The sequence below is a fragment of the Stylophora pistillata genome, chromosome 7, assembly GCF_964205215.1.
Source record: "Stylophora pistillata chromosome 7, jaStyPist1.2, whole genome shotgun sequence".
NCBI lineage: Eukaryota > Metazoa > Cnidaria > Anthozoa > Scleractinia > Pocilloporidae > Stylophora > Stylophora pistillata.
In genome coordinates this window covers 28,805,717-28,828,216 of record NC_142525.1, presented here as the reverse complement: position 1 = coordinate 28,828,216, position 22,500 = coordinate 28,805,717, and the positions used below count along the sequence as shown (strand labels likewise).

The following is a 22,500-nucleotide window of genomic DNA, read 5'->3' as shown; positions in this document are numbered from 1 at the left end:
GTGGTCCTGTTAATCATTTAACCCCTCAGATTGACTAGCATCTAATTTCTCCTTAAAGTATCACCCCTGAATCACACATTGAGGATGAGGTCATAAGAGGGTCTCAATAGGGAGGGAAGAGGGGGGTTGGGGAGGAGGGGGGTCACGTTGACGGTTGACGGTTAAATATAAGCCATTTTGACGGTTGACAGTTAAATTTTGAGTCATTTGACGGTTGACGGTTGATATTTTGGAATGTCGTTTATAGAACGAACTAAACGCGCGAATTTGGCTGTAATTTTTCATAATGACGCGTTTGTAAAGAACTGTTTACTTATAACACCTCTTATTACTAGAGGACTAACTTTTTACGACACCGGAAGTGTTTCCACACCGGAAATCAGTACTGTCGCTAACCAGTTTTACTCGCGACTAGAAGTTAAAGGACTTACACAAATGTATTTTTGTGATCATGATATCAAAACTTTTATTTATAAACAACAGAACTTGACCTCAACTATGGCAATATTAAGGATATCCGAGAAATTTGATGGCTAACATTGGCTCGCATATTTGACGGTTGACGGTAAAAAATATTGCGTTTTTGACAGTTGACGGTTAACCCCATTGAGACCCTCTTATAAGAAAGATGAAAATGATTAATAACTGTAGAAACTCTTGATTGATAAACAAATTCTCCTTGTCAGTATCTTAGGAAATGTATAGAGAACAGTATGGAGAATATGCATACTGATATTGGGGTGTAAAGGGTTAAAGAGATGTCACTGCCATCTGTTATTATTAAAAACTAGATCATTGGATAATGCAATTCAAGACTTTTTATTGGCTTAGCCATTATGGTATATCAGCCAATATACCATAATCTACAAATATGGCAAGCGTACGTGTCAGCTTAAAATTAAAAGGGAGCTAAAAATTTAATAAAATTTAATAAAATTTAATAACTTAATTTAACGTTTTTAATAAAACAATTATTCCACTCGCTCTTGTTGGATATGAGATGATTATAGCCTCGTTGGCTATCTATCATCTCATATCCAAAGCGCGCTCGTGGAATAATTGTTAATTGTGACTTGCTCATACCTTGTTCGGCGTGCTCTATAATCTGTTTAAGAGCTTTTTTTAAGCTATTCGCTCTCGACCACAGAGCTTCCTTAGGTACGAATACTCTCTGTTTTCCGTTTCCATTCCCAGCCATCCCTGCACCCTCTGATGACAGCTCCTCCTTTGAGGGGGTGGGTAAGGCTTCTGACTCGATACTCAGCGTGTTGAGGAGCAGGTTCAACTTTTCATTGAGAACCGTGCACTTAAAAGCAAGCAAACAAACGAATATGAAATAGCTCCACCCATGAATAAGTGCCAGTGGCCCTCCTAAAATCAAGACAGCCAGCCAGCCCTCAGAAGAATCTTTTCAGCACCCAATCCTTTCGCTCTTGAAAGTTACCTTGAAAATTTCGCTTTCAAATGTAAATGGATTCTTATTAAGAAAGAAGATGAGAGGGAATAAATCTATCAACTAAAGGATTTGTCCGGTTTTACACCAAATTCTCAAAGGTAAAATGATCAGAAATGTACGACAGATGGTACAGAGATATTTCGTTCGTGCTCCTTTTCACAGACCACAGAGATAAGATCTAGAAGGTCTACGATTCAATTCCTAGTTAGGGACTTTGATTTTTTTCTTCACCCCACGACGCTCAACACAAAACAAATAACATCTAAACTCGACGAGCAGGCTCAAATATTATCACCTTCCTTACTCTAACGACCAAATAGAAAAAGCTTTTCTGTTTTCATTTAAAACAAAAATTCGTTAATCAGAAGTAAAGAACGTGATGCAAACCAAGACTAACAACCTTTAGTGCCAAGGAATCGGGCTCGTCCGCTTCAGAGGGATCAGAATTTGCTGATGCTGTTCCAATTTTCGACACAAAATCCTTCACCGTCTCACACAGCACTCTAGGGAAGAAACAATGATGGTGATCAACCAAGAGTGATATGTAGATTTTACTGAGCATTCTTCAGTCTTCTTCGAGTAAATTACCATTTTTGTTCCATCCTGGAACAAAAATGGTTACCGGAAAATTGTCTCGGTAACCTGTCGTGAGGCAACTGCAATACATAAGATTATTACACGACTCGGGCAGTCAGAGGGCCAATAACTAAAATCAACCAATCAAAATGCTCTATTGCCGGTCAATATTCTCTCAGTATTGGACCGAGCACTGTCCCGAATGATCTCGAATGATACCGCACTTGCGTCCCTTTGAACTTCAGTCGTATAATAAATCTCTTATTAACCAAGCTTGCTCGGGACCGTACTGGAAGAATGTCGGCCCTCGGTCTTTTTTGTACGGACCTCGCTGCGCTCGGTCCGTACTGTCAAGACCTCGGGCCGATATTCTCCCAGTATGGCCCTCGCGCTTGGTTAATGAGATATATATCCTATCGGGTCGCTTCTTCCGATAGAAACCGGCATAAATTCCCAAAAGTTTTCTAGACAGCCTAGAATTAAAAATAAACTACTTATCAGATCTTGGGGTGGACCTCGGTGAAGTCAAAGCAAAGAAGTTTGCATCTGCTCACACACGGCATTTTTTGCTTTAGTTGATACTTGCTGACTTTCTAAGTATATTTCATTACGATCGATTTGTTCAAAAGGCTTGGGGGGAAAAATTAAGATTGTGAAACATTGAAACATTTTCTACCGTGCAGAGGAGATGACCACTGAGTGATCGCTGGAATGCAGTATTCTTGTTAAGTGCGTTGCCACGTTGTTCTCGAACGTATCAATAATGTCGACATCATGCTTGTACTAAAAAACAGAAGAAAAGAAATATACATTCAACCCTAAACTCTGGGAGGTGATAATTCACAAGCAACTTCTCTTAACAAAGTAAATACCAGTGATAAGAATACACAAACGTATCAGCTACAGGCTATAATCTTCATACGACACATAATTCTCTTGGTAAGAGACAAGCAGATGTACATAGCTGAAAGGAGAATTATAATATCTGTAAAAATTTCTCAACTTCCTTAAATTACGAGTAGTCCCTCCTTTTCGGCGAAATCCACCGCGCCAGTCAAAAAAAGTCAATGAAATAAAATTGACGTTAGCGCGCCGCGGGAAGCTGTAATTTTAACTTATTCGCTGCGGGAACTCTATGAGTCGGGCGCCTACTTTTCCAGCGCCTGACTCGTGGAGCTTCCGCGGCGCATAAGTCAAAATTAGAGCTTCCCTACTGCGCGCTGACGTCAATTTTTTTTCATCGATTTTTTTTTAACTCGCGCGGCGGATTTCGCCGAAGTTATGATTAAAAAAAAATTTCATCGCACACGACTTTACACACGACTTTACACACGACTTTACCCTCGCACATAGCTTTATAAACTAAAGTTAAGACTTACAGGTATATCTAATGTTTCTATTGATGAACTTCTAGACGCGGATAAGGGTTTTTCTTCAACCATTATACTCCATCTATCATGATAAAAATATAAACATAAATTTCATTTTTTGATGCGCGTAATTGTATTCACAAAGGTTAGAAAGGGAAAGCTTCAAAAAAAATTTGAAAATCAGGGGTGAATCAAAAAGAAATCTGTGATTGTAGAGGTCGTGCTTTGTTCCAGAAAAAATGCGCCAATGTCTCTGCCAAACCAATGCAAAAGTAAAACCAATTGCGACTTGGTCACCGGCATTTAACCAGTTAACGAATTTTTATTTTCAGTTCTCTCTGAATTCCTAAGATATACATCATTCCTTTATCCGATTTGGTTTGGTTTTAGTTTTATGACAATCGAGCAAAAACTCTCCCGTAAGCCAAAGAGGAAGGTCCCTTTGATAAAACTTGGGGCAATCCTGCTTAATAAATTAAATGAGCCTAGTCAAGCTGATTTATTTTGTCTAACCTATCAAGCACAGCTGCTTTGGCCCTTTCCAAATGGCGTAGAAACTGTGTTACTGCAGTGTCGTCGTCAAACGAGGTTCCCCAGCCGAGAACCCTGGACAAATCATTTCCAGTTCCAAGCGGTAAAACACCAAGTTGACACTGTGAACAAGACAGTGCATCAATGAAAGGGTATCCATGTCTTCTTGGTGAAAAAAATTAAAATGCAAACTACCTCTCACGACAACTGCAAGTAGTTTGTGTTAGTGGTTGGCCGGTTTTGGATTTGACATTAAACCTTCACAAGAGATTAACACGCAACGTCTCCTAGCAATGAATAAAGGGGTAAGTTTCTAAAGAAACTGTCGTGCTGCGTCGGTGGGGGTAACAAGGTAATTTGGTAATATCAACTAAGTTGAAATTGTAAATTGGCCACCGCAAAGAGTTAAAAAGCTGACGTCTCGAGCGTTAGCCCTTCGTCAGAGCGAAGGGCTAACGCTCGAAACGTCAGCTTTTTAACTCTTTGCGGTGGCCAATTTACAATTTCAACTTAGTTGATATTACCCAGTCTCCTTGCAATGACGACTGACGCATCATTGCCAAAATTGATGGAAAGAATTAAGAAAACTGACACTCTGAATTGGTGGAAATTAAACCGACTCTAAAGGTAATTTCGAAATAAAGAAACGAGAAAGTGTAGGGCGCTCGATATGCCGCACTTCTACTTAGATCTCAGTAGTCAAAAATGTTCACTGGCCATTCAATAACAAAAGTTGACCATTAATGACCTGCAAGGGCTACAGAGAATTCCTGATCTACGGTAGTTTCCAAAATTGCAGATACCTTCTGCCATTTTCAAATTCGTTTGTTTCCATAAATAAGCAGCAAAAGTGAATTCAGGGAAATCCTTCAGTGCCTTATTTAGGAAAGAGGCTGAACTTCCATGGACAATACGCTTAGAAACTCCCACCTAGGCTCACCACAACTTCTGTAGCTCAGTGGTAGAGCATGGAAGCGAGGATTGCGAAGGTCCGAGATGCGATTCCTTTTCGGAACTAGAAAAGTTTTATCTGCCCCACTCTCTTAGCAAGACGGACCAAAAAAAACATCTTTCTATCTTTCCCACCTGAGTAGAGAGATTCATTCGGTCGACTTCATTCATCACCCAACCTACAGAGCCATCACCTCCGCACACCAGAATCCGAAAATGATCAAAATTTTGGAATAACTTCAATCTGACGATAAAAAAAAAAGCATGGCAGTTTCAATTTTTGTTATATAACTGAGACCTGATCCATCACAGAATTTAAATTGGAAATTCAAATAACAATCATGTTCAATATTAGGGCCTATACAATGTATATGTGTTGTTAACCAAGCGTGAGGTCAAGATAGCTGGATATTGGCCGAGTTCTTTTTGCATTTATATGGACTGAAGCAAAGTCGAGGTACATAAAAATGCAAGAAAAAGAACGAGGCTAATATGCAGCCATCTTCACCGAGCAAGCGTGGTTAATAAAGTATTTAGTACATCGCTAAAAGATTTCGCTTTATCAAGAATTTTAATTCTTAAGAATGACTTGTTTCCTTCAAGTGTCACCAGGTCGCACATGTTTCGTGACAATAACAAAAGTTATTACATAATTGTCTTACAATTTACAATTTTTGTAACACCATCCTCACAGTTTTTGTAATCAAAGTCTTTTCAACACACCATGAGAATTAAGTGTCCCGCACATGTTTAAGAACACTACACAGTGTCTAGTCACAGCTTGAACTCATAGTTTTCGATCTGGAGCCCTGTACCCTAACTAACCACATTGCTGTGTCCCACGCATACTTGACTTGTCCAACACACATCCGAAATTTTGCTTCATTGAGTGTTTTACTTACCCTTTGGAGGGGCCTCCGAGAGCAAGATCAAATACTTGAAGTGGATTTAACAACTGTTTAAATCTTCTAATAAATTTTACACCCTGAAAAAAAAAAAAAAAAAAAAAAAAAAAAAAGTCAATTATGGTTAAAGGTAAGAACAAAAGGCAAGATATGATTTTTAAGAATGGCTTTGTCAACTTTTTATTACCTGGCAGATAGATTTGTTATCATCTGAAAACAGCAACATTGCAATTGAGTACATGTTTGATTGCCTAAAAAAGGAACCCCTCTACTGAAGACATAGTGAAGGAGATAGAGCTCTGTGTTGCATTTCAATAGCCCATTTCCAAATTACCCTTGGCCTCATTTTCAAAACGAGTCCTGGTGCTCATCCGTTCATATGATAATAAGTTTTCATTCACATGCAAACTTAACTCATTTTCACAAGAATGGTTGAGCACCAGGCCTCGTTATGAAAAAGAGGCCAAGGGTAATTCGAAATGGGCTATTCCCCCCCCCCCCCCCTATACTTTGCAATATAATGAAAGACCCTGGCATGGCAAATGCCATTAGAGTTCAGATGAGTACATCAGACAACACAGATTATGAAATGAAAAGGATGGTCAACTATAACTAACCTGATTCTGACCACTTTTGGAATTGACAAAAACAAGCATTGGAAGGCACCCAGAAGGTTTAACAGACTAAAAATTTAAAATGAAAAGTAACAATTTGTAAAGGTTATAACAATAAAACCAAAAACAAGAGTAATGGTAATTCAAACAATGATGATAATAATAACAATAATGACATCAGCAATAACAAAAAACAATAAACAATAAAAAAAAAATTGATTGCCAAAAGATTTTATGAGCACCTTGGAAAAACTTTAAACTCTGAACCTCTTTCACCCTTTAACTCCCTGAAGTGATTCACATGTAACTTCTCCCTATAATATCCATACACTATCCAGCAAACAGGTGATGAGAATACTCAAATGTATCAGGTAGAAGTTGTTATCCTGATCTAACACCAAGGTCTCAACCAATTTACAAGAAAATGTCTAGCAGCTACATGTAGAGGGGAGAATTAACAATCAGATCTGAGAAATTAAAGGATTAACTAAGGAAAGCATTTAAGATGAAGCAACTCCACACACATGAATATTCTGCAGAGGACTGATGATGATAGACCAATTTTTCAGCTAGAGCCAATTAAGAGGCCAGGGCACAATTCCCTTCTAGAGTATACAGGGTTCTTGCACTTTTTGAGGAACCCAATTCAAGGACTTTCAAAGACTTTTTAGGTCATTTTCAAGGACCTTTTGCATTAAATAGCTGCAGCCAAAAAGTCCAACGAGTGTGACTTCAAGCATAGACATCAGAGTGATCACATGCTTGGTAACTGAGGTCATTTTCAATGCACCAATCAGGTACAAAATATAAAAAAATCACGTGTCATAATCAGATGCAGGATTTGAAAGAAAAACTTGTTTTTGCGATTTGTGCAAGGAACTTATACTTTCAGCACCCAAACAAAAGAAAACTTTGACTTTGATTCATCTGCACTTATTTTCAAAGACTTTTCAGAAATTTTCAAGGAGAGCGTAGTAGAGCGCGTGGACTAGAGCGCCGGACTGTTGTGAAGGAGGTCGCGAGTTCAAATCCGGCCGGACCAACACTCAGGGTCTTTAATTAACTGAGAAGAAAGTGCTGCCTTTGTAATAATATCTGCAAATGGTTAGACTTTCTAGTCTTCTCGGATAGGGACAATAAATGGAGGTCCCGTCTCCTGCAGGGTCGGGGTAGGAGATGTTAATTTCCCACACACGAGATTACTGTGTGATGGATGTTCTCCCCAGGGTGGGATGGGTGGGTAAAAAAGGGGTTAGGTGTCAATTGGAACAAAAGTTCTGTTCCTTTCTCTTTCCATTCCTGCGGCGAATGAATTAAACTTAAACTTAAACTTAAACTAAATTCAAGAGTTTTCAAGTCCTTGAAAACAAAAAATTAAATTCAAGGACTTTCAAGGAGTGCGGGAACCCTGAGCTGATGACAATAGACCAGCTTTTCAGCTATAACAGCCTAATAGGCTAGGGTACTAATATGGATATGACACCAAATAGTTTCCTTATCTAATAAAGAAGCAAAAGTATGACCGCTAGAAGGGAAGGATACTAAACCTGTTAGGATACTAAACCTTGGTTAGAGCGCCGGATTGTGTTGTGCAGGGGGTAGAGGGTTCAAGCCCCGGCCAGACCGATACTCATGGTCTTAAAATAAGTGAGGAGAATTTGCTACCTTTCCATCAAGAAATGGATAGACATTCTAGTCTTCTCAGAGAAGAACAAATAAACCATAGGCCCCGTCTCCTTAAGGGCTGGGTAGGAGACGTTAATTTCCCCTGCACGAGATTACTGTGTTGTGGATGTCCTCCCCTGGGGTGGGATGGGTGGGAATTGGCCCTGAAAATCCCCCATGGGGAGTGGTCAACTAACCTATGTATGTATGTATGTATGTAAGTCAAAGGGTAAATATTTCACTTACATTCCATACAAGGGAGCCACATGAGCTTAGAACAGAAGAAGGAGGTAATGTGAACAGGGCATTTTCACCAAAAGAACATTTTGGTGTTTGAGATCGACAGCACTGGTGAACCTGAAAAACAAAACCATCATTTTCAAGTTCCTTAAACCTTTTAACTCCCATGAGTCACCAAGATAGAATTTCTCCATAAAATATCAATACAGTAATTACCGAGTAGACAAGTGACGAGGATTAAAAAATATATCTATCAATTACTGGTCAGTGATTTTTAGTTGATTATTTTAGTTGCTATTGATCTGTTATTGTAAATAGTGCTATATAAGAAATAAAGAAATAAAGTTGATCCAATACCAAATTCTCTGAACCAACATCATAAGAATTATATGGCAGACAGCAAGGAGAATCATTAATGTGATTTTGTAATACCCCCACCAACACAGCACACAGTTTCTTCAGAAACATACCCCCCTTTACTGATATACAAAGCATTTATTTAAATGTTAGTGTATCAGCCTACCGTTAAATTACACCAAAGGCATCTATATCCCTGAAGCCGCCTCTTACTGCCACATATTTCATCACAAACTCCACACCTAGCAGAGGGAGGGAGGTTTCCTTCGAGCCACTGATGAGGCACTGAAAGCTGGAATAAAAATCATAGTAAAGATATGTCAGATTTTGGGACCCAAATCAACAACACCCTGTTTTTAATCTTTATATGGGAAAATCACCCAATTTTCAGAAGTACATCAATAAAACAACAAACCTAATTAAAGCACTGAAAATATTATATGGCAAAAAAAAAAAACAACAACAACACTTTATTTGCCTGCCAGGAGGCATAAAGAACTGCATGTACAAAAAAATAGCCAAAGATGATAAACTGAAAATGGTAGATTTCCTCATGTACAGCTGTATACACAAAATTAATGCATTACAATTTCAGATAAAATCAAGTTTCAAAACAACAATTATCAAACAGTGGTTCAAGCCTACATGTAGAACTTTACATTGTAAAATATTCATACAGAGATCAATTACAAAATAAGTCATATTTTCTGAGAAAAATTTGATTCTACATGAGTAAGCTTGCTCTTATGTAAAATCCTTTGTTAGGTTGACAATTTGCTTTTACATGCCTTGGTTAGCCTTTCTCAACATTAAATCTAACTTACAGGATCAGATTCATCAAATTCACATTCCTCCCCTCTAAGTGAATGTACTGTTGTCCATTTACAGTTATTTCTTGCTCGTACAGCGCATCTTCTGTGAACTTTGAATCTACAAACTAAGAAATCCCAAAATTAATGAAAATGACTTAATGGCCAATTTCCATTCCAACTTGGAGCTCACTCCTTTACTTTAGGTAAATGATTTGGGAACAAAATGATACTAATCTATATGAATCCCTTAGGGTCAGCAATCAATCATTATCAGGGGTTTCATTAACGTTTTCAGCAGGAGGGCAACTGGTTTCCACAGGCGGGCAAAAATTTTTTAATTGAACTCCTTTATAAGATTTATAAACTTTTCTCCAGATCGTCAAACCAGGTGGGAAAAAACTGTCCTAACACCCAGTAAATTTGCCCAGCACAAAGCCCTTAATGAAACTCCTGCATTATTAACTAGTTATTGATTTCTCACTGGCTTGTGAAATACCCGTGACCCTTTCACTCCCAGAAGTGGTTAAAGTGTAATTTCTCCTAGTAATATCCATTCATCATCCAGCGGACAGGTGATGAGAACACCCAAACATATAAAACCTCACCCAACACCAATTTCTTGTGGTCAATTTATCAGGAAATTTGTGGCAGCAAGAGGGGAGAATTATCAAATTGATCTGCAAGTTAGGGAGCTAACTCCTTGTACTCTGCAGGTACCATTACCTCCTTGGAGATAAAAATGACAGTGTACCTTATACCTCATATTACACACCTTCGCAAGACAATCCCTTTGATGTGACCCCAGACAATACATCTCGACAAACATTACAGAATGTAGCTTTTGCATGGGAACATGAATACCAATTGTGAGCCCCAGATAATCTGTCCAACAGATCCACCTGCTGAAATAAACAAAATGCAAAAGGTACCTCACAAAAGAATCCAGTTAGACATATTATTTAAAGAAAAAATTTCAACATAGTTAACATCCTGTATAAGGGAAGTAACAAAACTCCTTTCTAAGCAAACTCCAGTTGGCTTGAGTGAGTCAAGCCAATCGAACCTGTATAAAGTGGTCACACATGGAGAATGGCAGGAAAACCACTTTACACACGGGTTGACCACTAAACACAGGTTCCACAGAAGAGAATTATTCTAAATAAATGTAGGTAAACCTCACTTTGCCCATAATTGATCTCTTAAAGCACAAAAACTCACTACAATACACAGGTAACGTTGATTTCAGGAGATAAACGTGAAAATTGAAAAATTATTCTTGGTTTTATTGTCATGATTCTATTTTAAGTGACCATTCAATACATTTGTAAGACAATACAAACAGGCCATTGGGACTCAGCAAAGGGTGACTGCAACCACCTAAAGGAGGTGACTGCTTAAACACGAAGGCACGCTATAAAAAGAGCCTTAGGTCCCAACTGGACCATTTGTCAATCAACCGTCATGTGATGTAGACCTCATTTAGAGTCAAGTCAGCTTGAGCTACAGCTACTCCAAAGCAGTGAACAGCGGGCGCATTCCTCAAAATTGTTTTATGTCTTCATCACAATACAAGAATTTTTGAGATTTGTATTTCCTTTCTCCAATGGAAACTGTCTTTATTTGTGGCGGTAAATTTGAGATCAAAGTAGGTTCGCACGTTACCTCATGCCACCATGCTGGTGGAAGTAAACAATAGATATCTCATTAGCTCCTTTTCTTCATCTACAGCATTCAAATTTGACCCGCACACGTCAACGGTGAGTGACAAATGAGCCTAGGTGTTCCCAGGGAAGACTTCCTTATATAGCGCGCCTTAGTGTTTAATAGAGGCAAAATATACAGTAACCAAGGGGGAAAATATTTTGGAATTTGACAACTGACCGCTTACAGGGTGCCTGCTTATTATAGCGTGGATTCCAAGTTGTATTCAGTAATATTGAATAAGCCGCGAGATAAATCTACAACTTATCCTAGCTAGACCAAACAAGACAGGCAATACTCAAAAAAAAATATGAAGTTATACATAAATGATAAGGCATTGTCATAGACCAAGCCACAGAATAGATAAAAAAGTCAGTTTGTACTCTGTCTGGTGATCTTCATTAAAGGTTTTATTCTATGAGAAGCAAGTTACTGAAATGTGAAACCACAACATTAAAAAATTTATATGTTGGGCGCATTGGATTGAACAAAAAAAATTATATAAAATGATTCAACATCAAGTTTCTATTTCATTAAAAACCAAAATACACTAAACAAAATATCAGTTGAGATCAACTACCAACACAACACTTTTAAAAACATGTATGCAGTCATACACTGACAGCCAGTTAAAGGCTACAAACTAAGAACTCACAGTAGTACGGTACTCTTTAGGAAAACAGGTATAAATGGAATGGTGAGATGAAAGACTAACTGAAAGATGCTTTGTTTATGCATGATTATTCTACAAAATATTCTACAAACATGATTAAGAACTGTGGGTTCAGATGCTACTGTGTCCCTGATCAAAGATTCCTTCAGTATATAGGAGCCTTCTTCAGTGTTAGCTCCTGTTCTTTAAAAAGAATTAGAGGCACTTACAGAAGAAGTGTGAGAGCCAACAGACTTCAAATAGCCTATCCATTCCTCCATTTCCTTTCTGGAATCAGCACTAAGATTAATACTTTGAAAGGGTGTGATGATCTGTAGGAAAATGAAACAGCTGGACATCACGTTTGACATAACATAACAAAACATTGCACCATTGTTACACAATTTTATAACAAATAGCTAAAAAAAAAAAATCTTTCTCAGAATAAGATATATCTAAGTTCACACAGAAACCAGGTGGATAATAAGGCATGTTTTGATGCTACTCTGGTTTAAAGAGTTTAAATTAATAAATGTAACCGAAATTACAATTCATCCACCCAATGTTTTGACACTCCCATCTATTGCCTTCATCAGGGGTGATTTAAAACATGATAATGGCAGCTAGCTCACTACCTGACACCTATTTACACCTCGTCAGAAAAAGGGCAGCTAATTAGTGAGCATATAAAAGGGCCTCTTGTTGCAACAATGAGCTCATCCCTAATGAAGGCACTAGACAGGACTGTTGAAACGTTGGGTCGAGCAATCATAATTTCACTTACATTTATTAAATCTTTAAACCAGAGTAGCATCAAACTATGTCTTTCACAGAGTTTGTGAACAAGTTTGGATTTTAATCTATTTTGGTTCAATAGCAATAACTTTTATTTTCACTTTCTCTGTGCTTAAGTGCATGACTTTTGATTTAAAAAATTAAAACTCAACTATCCAAAAGCAAATTGAAAGTTACTACATGGTTTTTCCTCTATTTTGATCAAGAAGAAAATAACCCATTCACTTGTTAGAATAGTTCTCAATATCACTAACAATTCAGGGCTCAACTCTAGCAGTAGCCAACTAGCCCCAGACCAGTAGAAATTCAGTTTTGGCTAGTGGTTTTCACTTTCCACTAGCCAGTTTGGCTAGTAAACAAACTGAAATTGTTGCAACATCTAAGATGTCACTAGCCAGTTGACGAGTAAGTTGAAAAGTTAGTGTTGAGCCCTGCAAGTAAATGTGTGAATGATTGGATATATATACAAAAATATATCAAATTTAAAAATATCACTTACTTTAAAGCAATTGTTATTGTTTTGAATACTTGATTCAGCTACACTAAAATCTTGTAGATCTATCTCAGTGAATAGTGTTTCCTACAAAAAATGATAATTACAAGTGTTACAGTAAATATCCTCTCTAGTATGGTATCAATATATCATTTATCATTTCAATATTATATAATTTTACCACATCAGGGCAATCAAACATGCAGAATATGCGATGAAATAATGCTGTACAACAAGGCAAATTGAAATACAGGGCAACCAACTTTTAAACACATCAATTTTTCACTATGGTTGGTTTCATTTCTGTTGTTTTCTTCTATCATGCACCCTTCATGTGATCAATAAGATTCGAAGATAGGGTTATAGGATAACATTCCAAAGAAAAGAAACCAAACCACCAGAAAATTGATTAAGAAATCCCTGACTCCCCATAGATCTACTCCACAGAGCTGAACAATTCTACTTACATCACTGGATTTGGCGTAGTATAGCTTTTTCCCCTCTCTCAATTTGAAATATCTCCTTTTCCATCTCTGAAGAAAGAATGTACGAGTGGTATGAGGTCCATACAAAGAAAATATTGTTCTAAAAGTTATCAGTTTCTACTATGTTTTGTGAAATTTGAATGGAATATAGACTAACATAATTCCTACCAATGACCAACATTAACAAGTGTGACATATTTTTCATCATGGACAACATACTGCTGTATGCAAGAGCTAAGGGATGGGGAATTTCACCAACATCTCCATGTCATATGTGTAGATACCTATATATAGAATGATATACATTCAACGATTGAAGAAATCAAAATATATTGGACCCTAAAAACACAACTCCACCTCTGGATGGCACTAGCACCCAATACAAGTTATATTTCTTGTTTTACACAAAATATTGTTGCAGTATATTAAACGATATTTATTTTGAGTCACGAATCCTACGAGAAATCCCAAGAAATGCACGACTGTATACTTATGATCCTACATTATAAAGGAAAATGGGTGAAAGCATTAATTGTAATAAGGAAATTTGTTCCAGGCTTGGAAGACAGATTTTCTCCTTATTTGCAAAAGGATGAATGGAAGCATTGTTAATACCAAAAAACTTCTGTCTGATGCCTTTGGATGGCAACTAATTCCTTCATCCTTCTCCTTCTTGGCTCTGAAGGGAAACAGTAATGGCTGCCTCGCAGCTATAACCCTTTTAATGCCATACAGACTAAAAGTCTGTTCTGGTATAGAAAAAGTCAAAAAGGTGAGGATAACCAAGCAAAAAAAGTCCACATAATCTCTTGCAATCATAAATCAAAATAGTTTGTGAAACAAGGAAAATTTTTTACTTGAAACAAGGTAAAAAATTGTAAAAATAATAATTTGCATAACAGAGTAACAAATATTACTCAAACTGAATGGCCTATAAAAAGAAATGCTTCCAAAGGCAACTTGTAAATAAATTATAGTCTTGTATGTGTATACATGCTGTAGTTCAAAATGAATTTTAGACCAAGATTATTTGAAATCACTTGATATGCTTTATCTTTTTGTTTCAGGTTGCAATTCTCACTAAGTTAAATTCAGCTGAACCTAGAATAGTTTTAAACCACAACTTACATAAATTGCAATAAGTCTTTAGTTAGTAAGTACTGAACAGTGCTGGTCAACAGTATATTTATTTCCTTGTATCTTATAAACTTTTTAACAGATCTGGAAAGAACTCAATAATTGCGTAGCAGTCACAGACGAATCCTGAATGCATTTGGACTGAATACAATAATAATGATTCTGCTGAGGTGCGACATGAATGTGTACATTTTACAGAGGGTGTATTCTTCTATTAACAACCACTAAAATAAGAAATCCTTTGAAGTGTTAATATTGTTGCAAAACTGGTAAGTGACACAATAGTAAACACAAAAACTCCTGCAAGGTAGGAAATAAGACTCCCTTGAGACAAAGCACTTCCAATTATAGGACGGGCAACATTTAAGTGATAACAAGCCAGTGGTTACGTCCCACTAAGGTCTATCAATATGACACAGTTTGCCACAAACAACTAAATATAACAAAATAACATACAGCATAAATTACACACATGCAAACATTTACTAAAAATAAAAAGAGTTAGAAAAAAATGTGTTGTTTTTTTTTCAACACCTGAGCCATGGACCATTACATAATTACTGAGAGGGAACGAGGCACACAAAAAAAAATTGTAGTTACAGAGAAATGAAGAAAAAAATTTCTAGCACAGCAAGTTACCCAGAAAACAAAAACACTGCTCTCTCTCTCTCTCTCTTTCTTTTTTTGTAGCTTTATAATTATATGTCAGTTGTTTGTACTTGTCAATGGCCACCTTGAGGGCATAGCGAGCTACTTAATTTACCCCTGAGCATGTTTTAATAAGGCATTATCTATGCAATTCTTCATTTCTTCAATAAAAGCTCATTCTTGCAAAGAAAATTTGACTAACAATAAAAAATTCATACTGAGTTTGAGAAACTCTTTTGCCTAATGGTCTGGTAAACCTCTTTCTTTGATTTCATTTTAGTTCTGTTAAATTTAGCCTTGCTCTCTTAAAACATATTTGACTTAAAAAAAAAAGCATCTCGATATTTTTTTCTCTAGTTGTATGTTCGGTCAAATGTTTGTTCACTGACTTAGAAAACAATACTTTTGTTCCTCTTACTAACTTGTTTCTTGTTTGATTCTCATTCTCAGTTTAATGAGAGAATATTTCACTGTTGTGCAAGCACAGCTTATTGACAAAGTATTCAATTGTATTGCCGGAGAAAGTTTCATTGTGTTTCTGAAATCAACAGCCAAGGATTGAGATTTAAATCTGAATTTGACAAATTGACATAAATAATTAACTAAAGCTGGAGAAAAATGTGAAAGAAAGAGATTGCAATTTTTACCTGTTTGCATACCTTTATAATATGTTTAACTAAAAGACTGGGCATTTTTAACCTTCACTATTCTTATATGTGAGCAAATTAATATTTTACACTCACAAAATAGTTAAATGAACACTGGGAGCAGCCTTCTAAATGTAATATTTAAATTTCTCATTATCTTCCTTTGATATACATGTGCAAACAAAAACAACAACTTAAAATTTCAAGGATAAATTTGCCCTTTTTTATCAAAGCTAGCTAGCATCAGTCTGAAGGGTGGACACAAACTTCATGACAAAAATTCTACTCACCTGAAATGAGCCCGTTTGTTTCTGCAAAAATCCCTCCTTTAAACAACTCTGAAAAAATCGAAAATTTCGTGTTCAGTTCGATTAATACGGGGGGATTTACCAAAATGTAAAGTTCCATTTCAATTAGAAGATATAGCATCAAAATGTCTAAACAGACAGAATTTTTTTAATTGGAACTTTACCGATGCAGAGCTCGCCATTTAAACTCAAAAACGTTCAGTACTAATTGCCATCGGCGAAACTAGGCCAGAAATCCCGATTTTTTTTCAAATCCTGGATTGAATATTAATATTGCGATATGAACAGTTTCATGATTCTTGAGCAAATAAACGAAAACCGTTTGACAGACACGCATCAAAGATTAGACGAGACGAGAGATTGTTTTTCGCCGACTTATTCCCGGTCTAGGTCACAAAAGCAGGATTCTTAAAAAGCTCTTAACACTTTTCCATTCTTTATATTTTCACTCAGCCGTGACGTAAAAACCACAACAAGGGCGACCCATACATAAACTACATTTTTAAAAAGAACTCGAGCTCGCACAGGTGCAATCGTAAATGACAGTTAGCGGCTTGCTAATCAAAATTCTCTCAACCCAGAAATTAAAGACACAATTTGACTAGAAAACAACGGCGGAGAAAAACCGATCCTTTTTAATCTTTAGATCTCTCAACAAAACTGTGTATTGTTGGCTACGATTGGAAATCCTCACCTCCGCAGTCGGCTTTTTCACGATATAAAAGTAACAAATATAAATAAATTAACTATTTCTATCAGTCAAAGTTGATATGGGAGTCATTTTTCAAGCTGAAAAAGTTGTCACTCAAACATGTATTCAGATACACAGAGGAAAAAAAACTTCCGTAGAACTCCTGTCAGAGTTAGACTGCAGTGAAGTCGCTATAACGTTTCCTCGATAGCGATGTGACATCTCCATGCAGCAATGACTCGCCGATGTGAATAAAAACTCTCATGATCTTATGCCACAAGATTTACCTCACCAGAAATGATCTCAAATTATTTTCCCCGAATCTAATTGCCCTATCACACAACAGGACGTTACAAAACAACTTTGACATGTACCAGTAAATATCTACTCCTTAAAGAAAATATGCATGACCAAACGTATGAGTTGACATTATTCTTCATGCAATCGACGACAGTCGAATCCATACTGGCATGTTTTGTAAACAGAACAAAACTCGAAATTAATAAATCTGGCGCTGAAAACCTAAACGAACCGAGTACGTAAATAAAGCACGAGGTATTGGTAGAGATAACGCGGTAGCGGCTTGACCTCATAACGGGAAGAAATGCGTATTTTTAGAGGTTCATTCTTAGAAAACATCTACGGTACATCGATGGCCGCTTACCCTCGCTTTAACAGCAGTCACTGTTGATTTTCTTCGATGATATAATTTAATCGTTTCGGGCCCCGGGTCAGAATCGCTGTCAGATGAATCGACTTCATTTTCGGCCACTCGTGGAGTAAAATCGTAGGACTTTCTCCAAGACATCTTTCATTTGATGCTATTCATGGAAGCGACCATAATGTCCGCCATTATTTTCCTTGACCACGTGATATGAACTCCAGTCGAGAGGCCCGACGGTGAACTCACTTCCGTTGGTAATCCCCCCCTGAAAATTAATTTTTCAAACTTTTATTCAGGGGGTTTGGTACTTGCAAAGCTGGGCCAGGCTGTTCGCAATAGCAACGTCACTGAAGCGTGCAAAAAACTTTAAACAGGAAAAAATTTTAGGGAAGAGCAATTTCACGGGGAAAATAAATGGCATATCTAAGATAGCTTTAAAAAAAATCGACATTTTCTGTGTCAAGATAAGTAAAAATAGTCATTTGGTCACCCATATCACTATAGCGGAATAAAAATTGAGCTTCAGCGAGAATATCAAGTCTTGTATTTAAGTCATGTTTTGACCAAAATTGACTCAGTTATCTACTGCAGTTGATAATATTTCACAAAATATGTTTTTGCCTCCACTAATACATCTCGATGAAAAAAAAAGGCGAAGTTGTTTTGACTCGATAATTTAAGTACATTACAAAGAAAACCCTCTCACAAACTTTGGCAATCTGTCAAGATTAACTTTAAGAAAAGCAAACAAGTTTCCACAGCTTTCGGTAAGCCAACGAAAACATTTCCTCCAGACTGATACAGCAAACCACAAATGCTTGCAGGAAAAGCTGCAGGATAATACCGTTATACTTCAGTAAATTCTCTCTAAGTTCCGCTTTAATTTTGAATTAATTGAGCCGTCGACCTCACTAGTTTACCAAGCTGAAGTCAATAACTACAGCTTTCTATGCAGGTAATCCATGAAAGGAAAAAATCTTAAAACTTACCTCAAGAACAACCAGCCTGATATTTCCTTTGACGTAGCTCTTTCTCACAAAAGATGTATCGCCAGATGCTTTCGGCCTGACAGGATATTAAATGAATAAAAGAACTGTAAGTTTATTTCGGCTACGAGCATAAAATCTCGCTAATGGTACAGATGCGTTTGGAAGTTTGAACCGATTGTGAGCTCCGATTGGTCGTAGTTTAACTAATGAGCCTACAATTAGCTAATTTACTTGTTTTACAAGTCACTGCATTGGTCTCACGGCCAAAATTGCAAATTTGGTCCTTTCAGCATTAGCGATTAGGTATTGCGAACCTCTTTTATGACGTAGTTACTTTTAAGTAAGTCAGTTTTTTGTCGCTCTTTTCGTCCGTTATGATCAAATTTCACAACGGCCAAGTCACGCATATTCATTCATCATCACTTCTTTCTTTGAATGGATTATTTATCAAAACAGCAAACTCGTCACTCGATTTATTTTTGCATAGGTCTTGTTTACAGTTTGGTAACACAAAACTGTTTGACTCATGGTCCAAAGACATCATTGACGTCATCAATACGTCAACCGCCGCGCTTGATTGGAACGATTCCACCTTTTCATGGAAACTGAGGTGGAAAATGTCACAATATGATCTCCATATGCGGACATAATTAAAACGAATGGAGCTAAAATATCCAACAATAACACAAGGGATATAATTTATCGTCCTGCCTATTATTGGCCGTCGATTTTTCCTCTCTTTCGATAACGTTCGACATTTTGCGATTCCTCCTCGGCAGAACTTCGAAGCCTCGCCACAACACAGCTCGAGCTGTGCGCTGTACCTTAAAAAAGCACTTACGCGTAGGAAAATAATAAGTTCAAAAACCGGAACGAAACAAAACCACACACTCGTTCATTGATGGAGTCAAAAGATTAAAGAGAAACCTAGAAGCTACCCAGTTACTCACGATTAAAAAAATTTAAAAACACAGTAGAGAAATGAGTGACCCCATGTGCATAGCTTTTTCTCTTGTTTTGTTTTCCTTTAGGCAATCTGGTCTTCGTGGCGTGCTTTTGATACGAATTGTTTGTACAGGACGAAATGAAGGTGGATGACTCTTACTACATTAAAAGAAATTTAAAAATCGCTTTCAAGGTTGACGGAGCACTTGACATGTTTGAAAGCCTCGTCATCATGAGTTGAAAAAAAAAACATCTGCGCAACTTTGTAGTTTTCAATAACTTAAAAAACTTCGACGATCGCATGTATTGCACATGGTCCTTTGCGAAGTTTGATACCATGATAAGATTCTGGGGTTACTGGTGATTCCTTTACTTGCGCACTTTCGCCCGATCGGAGTTTCCAATCATGAATGATGTACTCTAGTTGGACGTACTTCGAGGTAAAGGAGAAAATAGCTTTGAGATTAAAAGAAATGGTTGCGTCGATCATGCAATTAAAAGTTGAGTTCTCTCTTTTAGCTTGTTCATGGTCGACCTTTGGAAGCGTTGGATAGGCAAACGCAAGAGATCATTCTCTTGAAAGAATAAGAAAGATCATTCGCTAAGGGTGTACAGCTCCGCAAATGATCATGGGACCGTGTGAGTTGACTTCAAATCCAACTATAAATGATCTCGTCAAAGACCAGCTTGTTAAATAGTTGTGAATTACTGATTTTTCCAAAGATGCTGTGGATTCGTTAATGGAAACTGTTTACTTTTCTGTATGTTTTTAAGACTATGGTTGAGACAGTTTTACAAATTAAACTGAGCCATACATCGCTAAGAATGCTCCTTTTTAAGCGTTTAGTGACTTAGTGTTTGTGTGAGCTGACTGCAATTTCATCCGTCACTTTTACTCGTCGCAAAGCCAGGTTGTGACTAAAAATGTTAAAAACCGCAACGTTTCAACAAATCTTTAGCAGCTGTTGCCGAAGAATGGTGGAAAATTTTGTTTTATCTCACAATTAATAGTGTTCTTTTACAAAACATTTAACCAAAAATTTAAAGGATCCTTAAAGTTATGTCATTCCAAATTTTATTTAACAGGATCATATGCGGTCTTTAAATTGGGTCATTAATTCGCAGTCTTGAATTATTTGACGTTTAATCCAGGGATCATCTGTGGTGCTGGCGGCTGTTCAAATCGCTTATTTGCCTCTGATGAGTTAAGATAAAATTTTGTGAATGACAATAACGAGAATGGCTTGGAAAACTTCTTTCTTCGAACATAAAATGTTACATGTTTCACTTAATACTTTGCGAATATAAACGTATAGGGAGCTTCACTGGTGAGAGAATCAAACTTTGTGTTGTGTATTTGCCGGCTCAGACTGAAGAAAGTTGTATCCTTTCGTACAAGTCATTTCATTTCGATGTTTTCACTGTATGTTCATTATATATATTGAACTTCATATTTACTAGATCAAAGTGAATATTGCATGGCATGTAATCCCCAAGTTTAAAGATTTATAGATGGATAGTACACTGGACTGTTGTGCGTGCGGGAGCTCGAGGGTTCGAGCCCCGGCCGGACCAACACTCAAGGTCTTAAAATAATTGAGAAGTACTCGTTACCTTTCTATAACATCAAGAAATGGTTAGATATTCTAGTCTTCTCGGATAGGGACGAATAAATGGAGGTCCCGTCTCCTGCAGGGTTGAGGGTAGGAGATGTTAATTTCCTACGCACGAGATTACTGTGTGATGGATGTCCTCCAATGGGGTGGAATGGTTGGGAAGTTGAGGGCCATATGTTAGAAAACTTATGTAAGTTAATATGTTACCCTCGTTAAATAAAGATGTATGATGTATGACCTTCGCAAGCACGCCTTTCGTGTCGGTTTATCTCTTTTTCTTGCTTACCAGTGACTTCTCTTTAAATTTTCTTGGGGCCTTCACTTGGCCGATGCGGTACAATCTCAAATGCACTTTAAAAATGTTGTTCCATGAACGGCGTAACAAAGAGGATAATTTTTATAGGACGTCAGTCCAGCATCTGTACTTGGATAGATCATTGGAAACAACCATTTATAATTAGCAAATGGTAAACACCACAGCGTACACTATTGAGTTATGGATGCACGCGGGAGGTTGCTAAGCATGAAAGAAGCGTAAGAGTCGCTCGAGGCGATAGCCGAGAGCGACTCTAGCTTCTTGAGTGCTTAGCAAACCTCCCAAGTCTATCCATAACTCAATAGTGTACGCTGTGGTGTTTACCATTTGTTTTATAACATAACATTGATACATTGTCGCTAAAAAGTTCCCTTTTATTTAACAAATCTTACGTGACCAGAAAATACAAGCGCGCGCGGAAAAATAGTCTTTGCATTTGCTCACGTCAGCAGCGTACACCCATGGGCAAATGGGGGACGCTAAATTGACCAATCAGAGCGCGCGCTTTACTTTGGTTATGTTATAAAGAGTGTGTTTTTCATCAGTTCATTGCATATTGACCTTGATTAAAATAAGCGCGGCAGATGCAACGTTAGACAAACACATGCACGTACGTGGCAGTGACTTAAAATATCACTTAACAGAGCTGTAACTCTGCACGTAAGTAATATGTCAGAAAGAAAAATAGCAAAACTCACCTTGCACATGGGTGCGGCGTTTGGGGGAAAGGGGAAGTTCCCAAGGTGAAAGTGGCTCTCCATTTTTAGTCAAGAAAAGTAGGATATGTATCTCAGCCAAAATACCAGTAAAAAATAAATTAAAGAGGAACAAAGACTCAGTCAAACATTTTTTCTGTAAATGAAGTATAATAGACTGCAAAGCCGAGGTTATCTGCATAGTGGGAAATATTAGTAAGGACGCGAGTTCGGTTTAAAA

The 22,500-nt window shown here is 37.3% G+C and overlaps 1 protein-coding gene and 1 long non-coding RNA gene across 3 annotated transcripts in view; one reads left to right on the top strand and one right to left on the bottom strand.

Moving 5' to 3' along the window:
• Nucleotides 1–19,209, bottom strand: part of LOC111320707 (diacylglycerol kinase delta) — a 36,093-nt gene extending 16,884 nt beyond the window's left edge. The window contains exons 1-19 of one of the 2 annotated variants that reach the window (XM_088726840.1): nt 19,002–19,209; nt 18,688–18,763; nt 17,699–17,963; nt 16,326–16,373; nt 13,586–13,651; nt 13,125–13,205; nt 12,061–12,162; nt 10,250–10,379; nt 9,490–9,602; nt 8,832–8,957; nt 8,315–8,425; nt 6,407–6,472; nt 5,787–5,869; nt 5,020–5,128; nt 3,916–4,055; nt 3,412–3,484; nt 2,709–2,815; nt 1,857–1,959; nt 1,084–1,306 (exon numbers count right to left, since the gene is read on the bottom strand). In XM_088726840.1, coding sequence (XP_088582966.1) covers nt 1,084–1,306; nt 1,857–1,959; nt 2,709–2,815; nt 3,412–3,484; nt 3,916–4,055; nt 5,020–5,128; nt 5,787–5,869; nt 6,407–6,472; nt 8,315–8,425; nt 8,832–8,957; nt 9,490–9,602; nt 10,250–10,379; nt 12,061–12,162; nt 13,125–13,205; nt 13,586–13,651; nt 16,326–16,373; nt 17,699–17,842 — 1,825 coding nt within the window. In that variant the 5' untranslated portion in view covers nt 17,843–17,963; nt 18,688–18,763; nt 19,002–19,209. Of the gene's footprint in view, nt 1–1,083; nt 1,307–1,856; nt 1,960–2,708; nt 2,816–3,411; nt 3,485–3,915; nt 4,056–5,019; nt 5,129–5,786; nt 5,870–6,406; nt 6,473–8,314; nt 8,426–8,831; nt 8,958–9,489; nt 9,603–10,249; nt 10,380–12,060; nt 12,163–13,124; nt 13,206–13,585; nt 13,652–16,325; nt 16,374–16,507; nt 16,711–17,698; nt 17,964–18,687; nt 18,764–19,001 lie in introns of those variants that run through there. The other variant, XM_088726841.1, reaches the window with a different exon arrangement.
• A 635-nt stretch (nt 19,210–19,844) lies between these two features.
• LOC148727377 (uncharacterized) lies at nt 19,845–21,482 on the top strand. The gene is made up of 2 exons (XR_015989318.1): nt 19,845–20,072; nt 20,152–21,482. It is a non-coding gene; the product is annotated as an uncharacterized LOC148727377 (long non-coding RNA).
• The last annotated feature ends 1,018 nt before the right edge of the window (nt 21,483–22,500 follow it).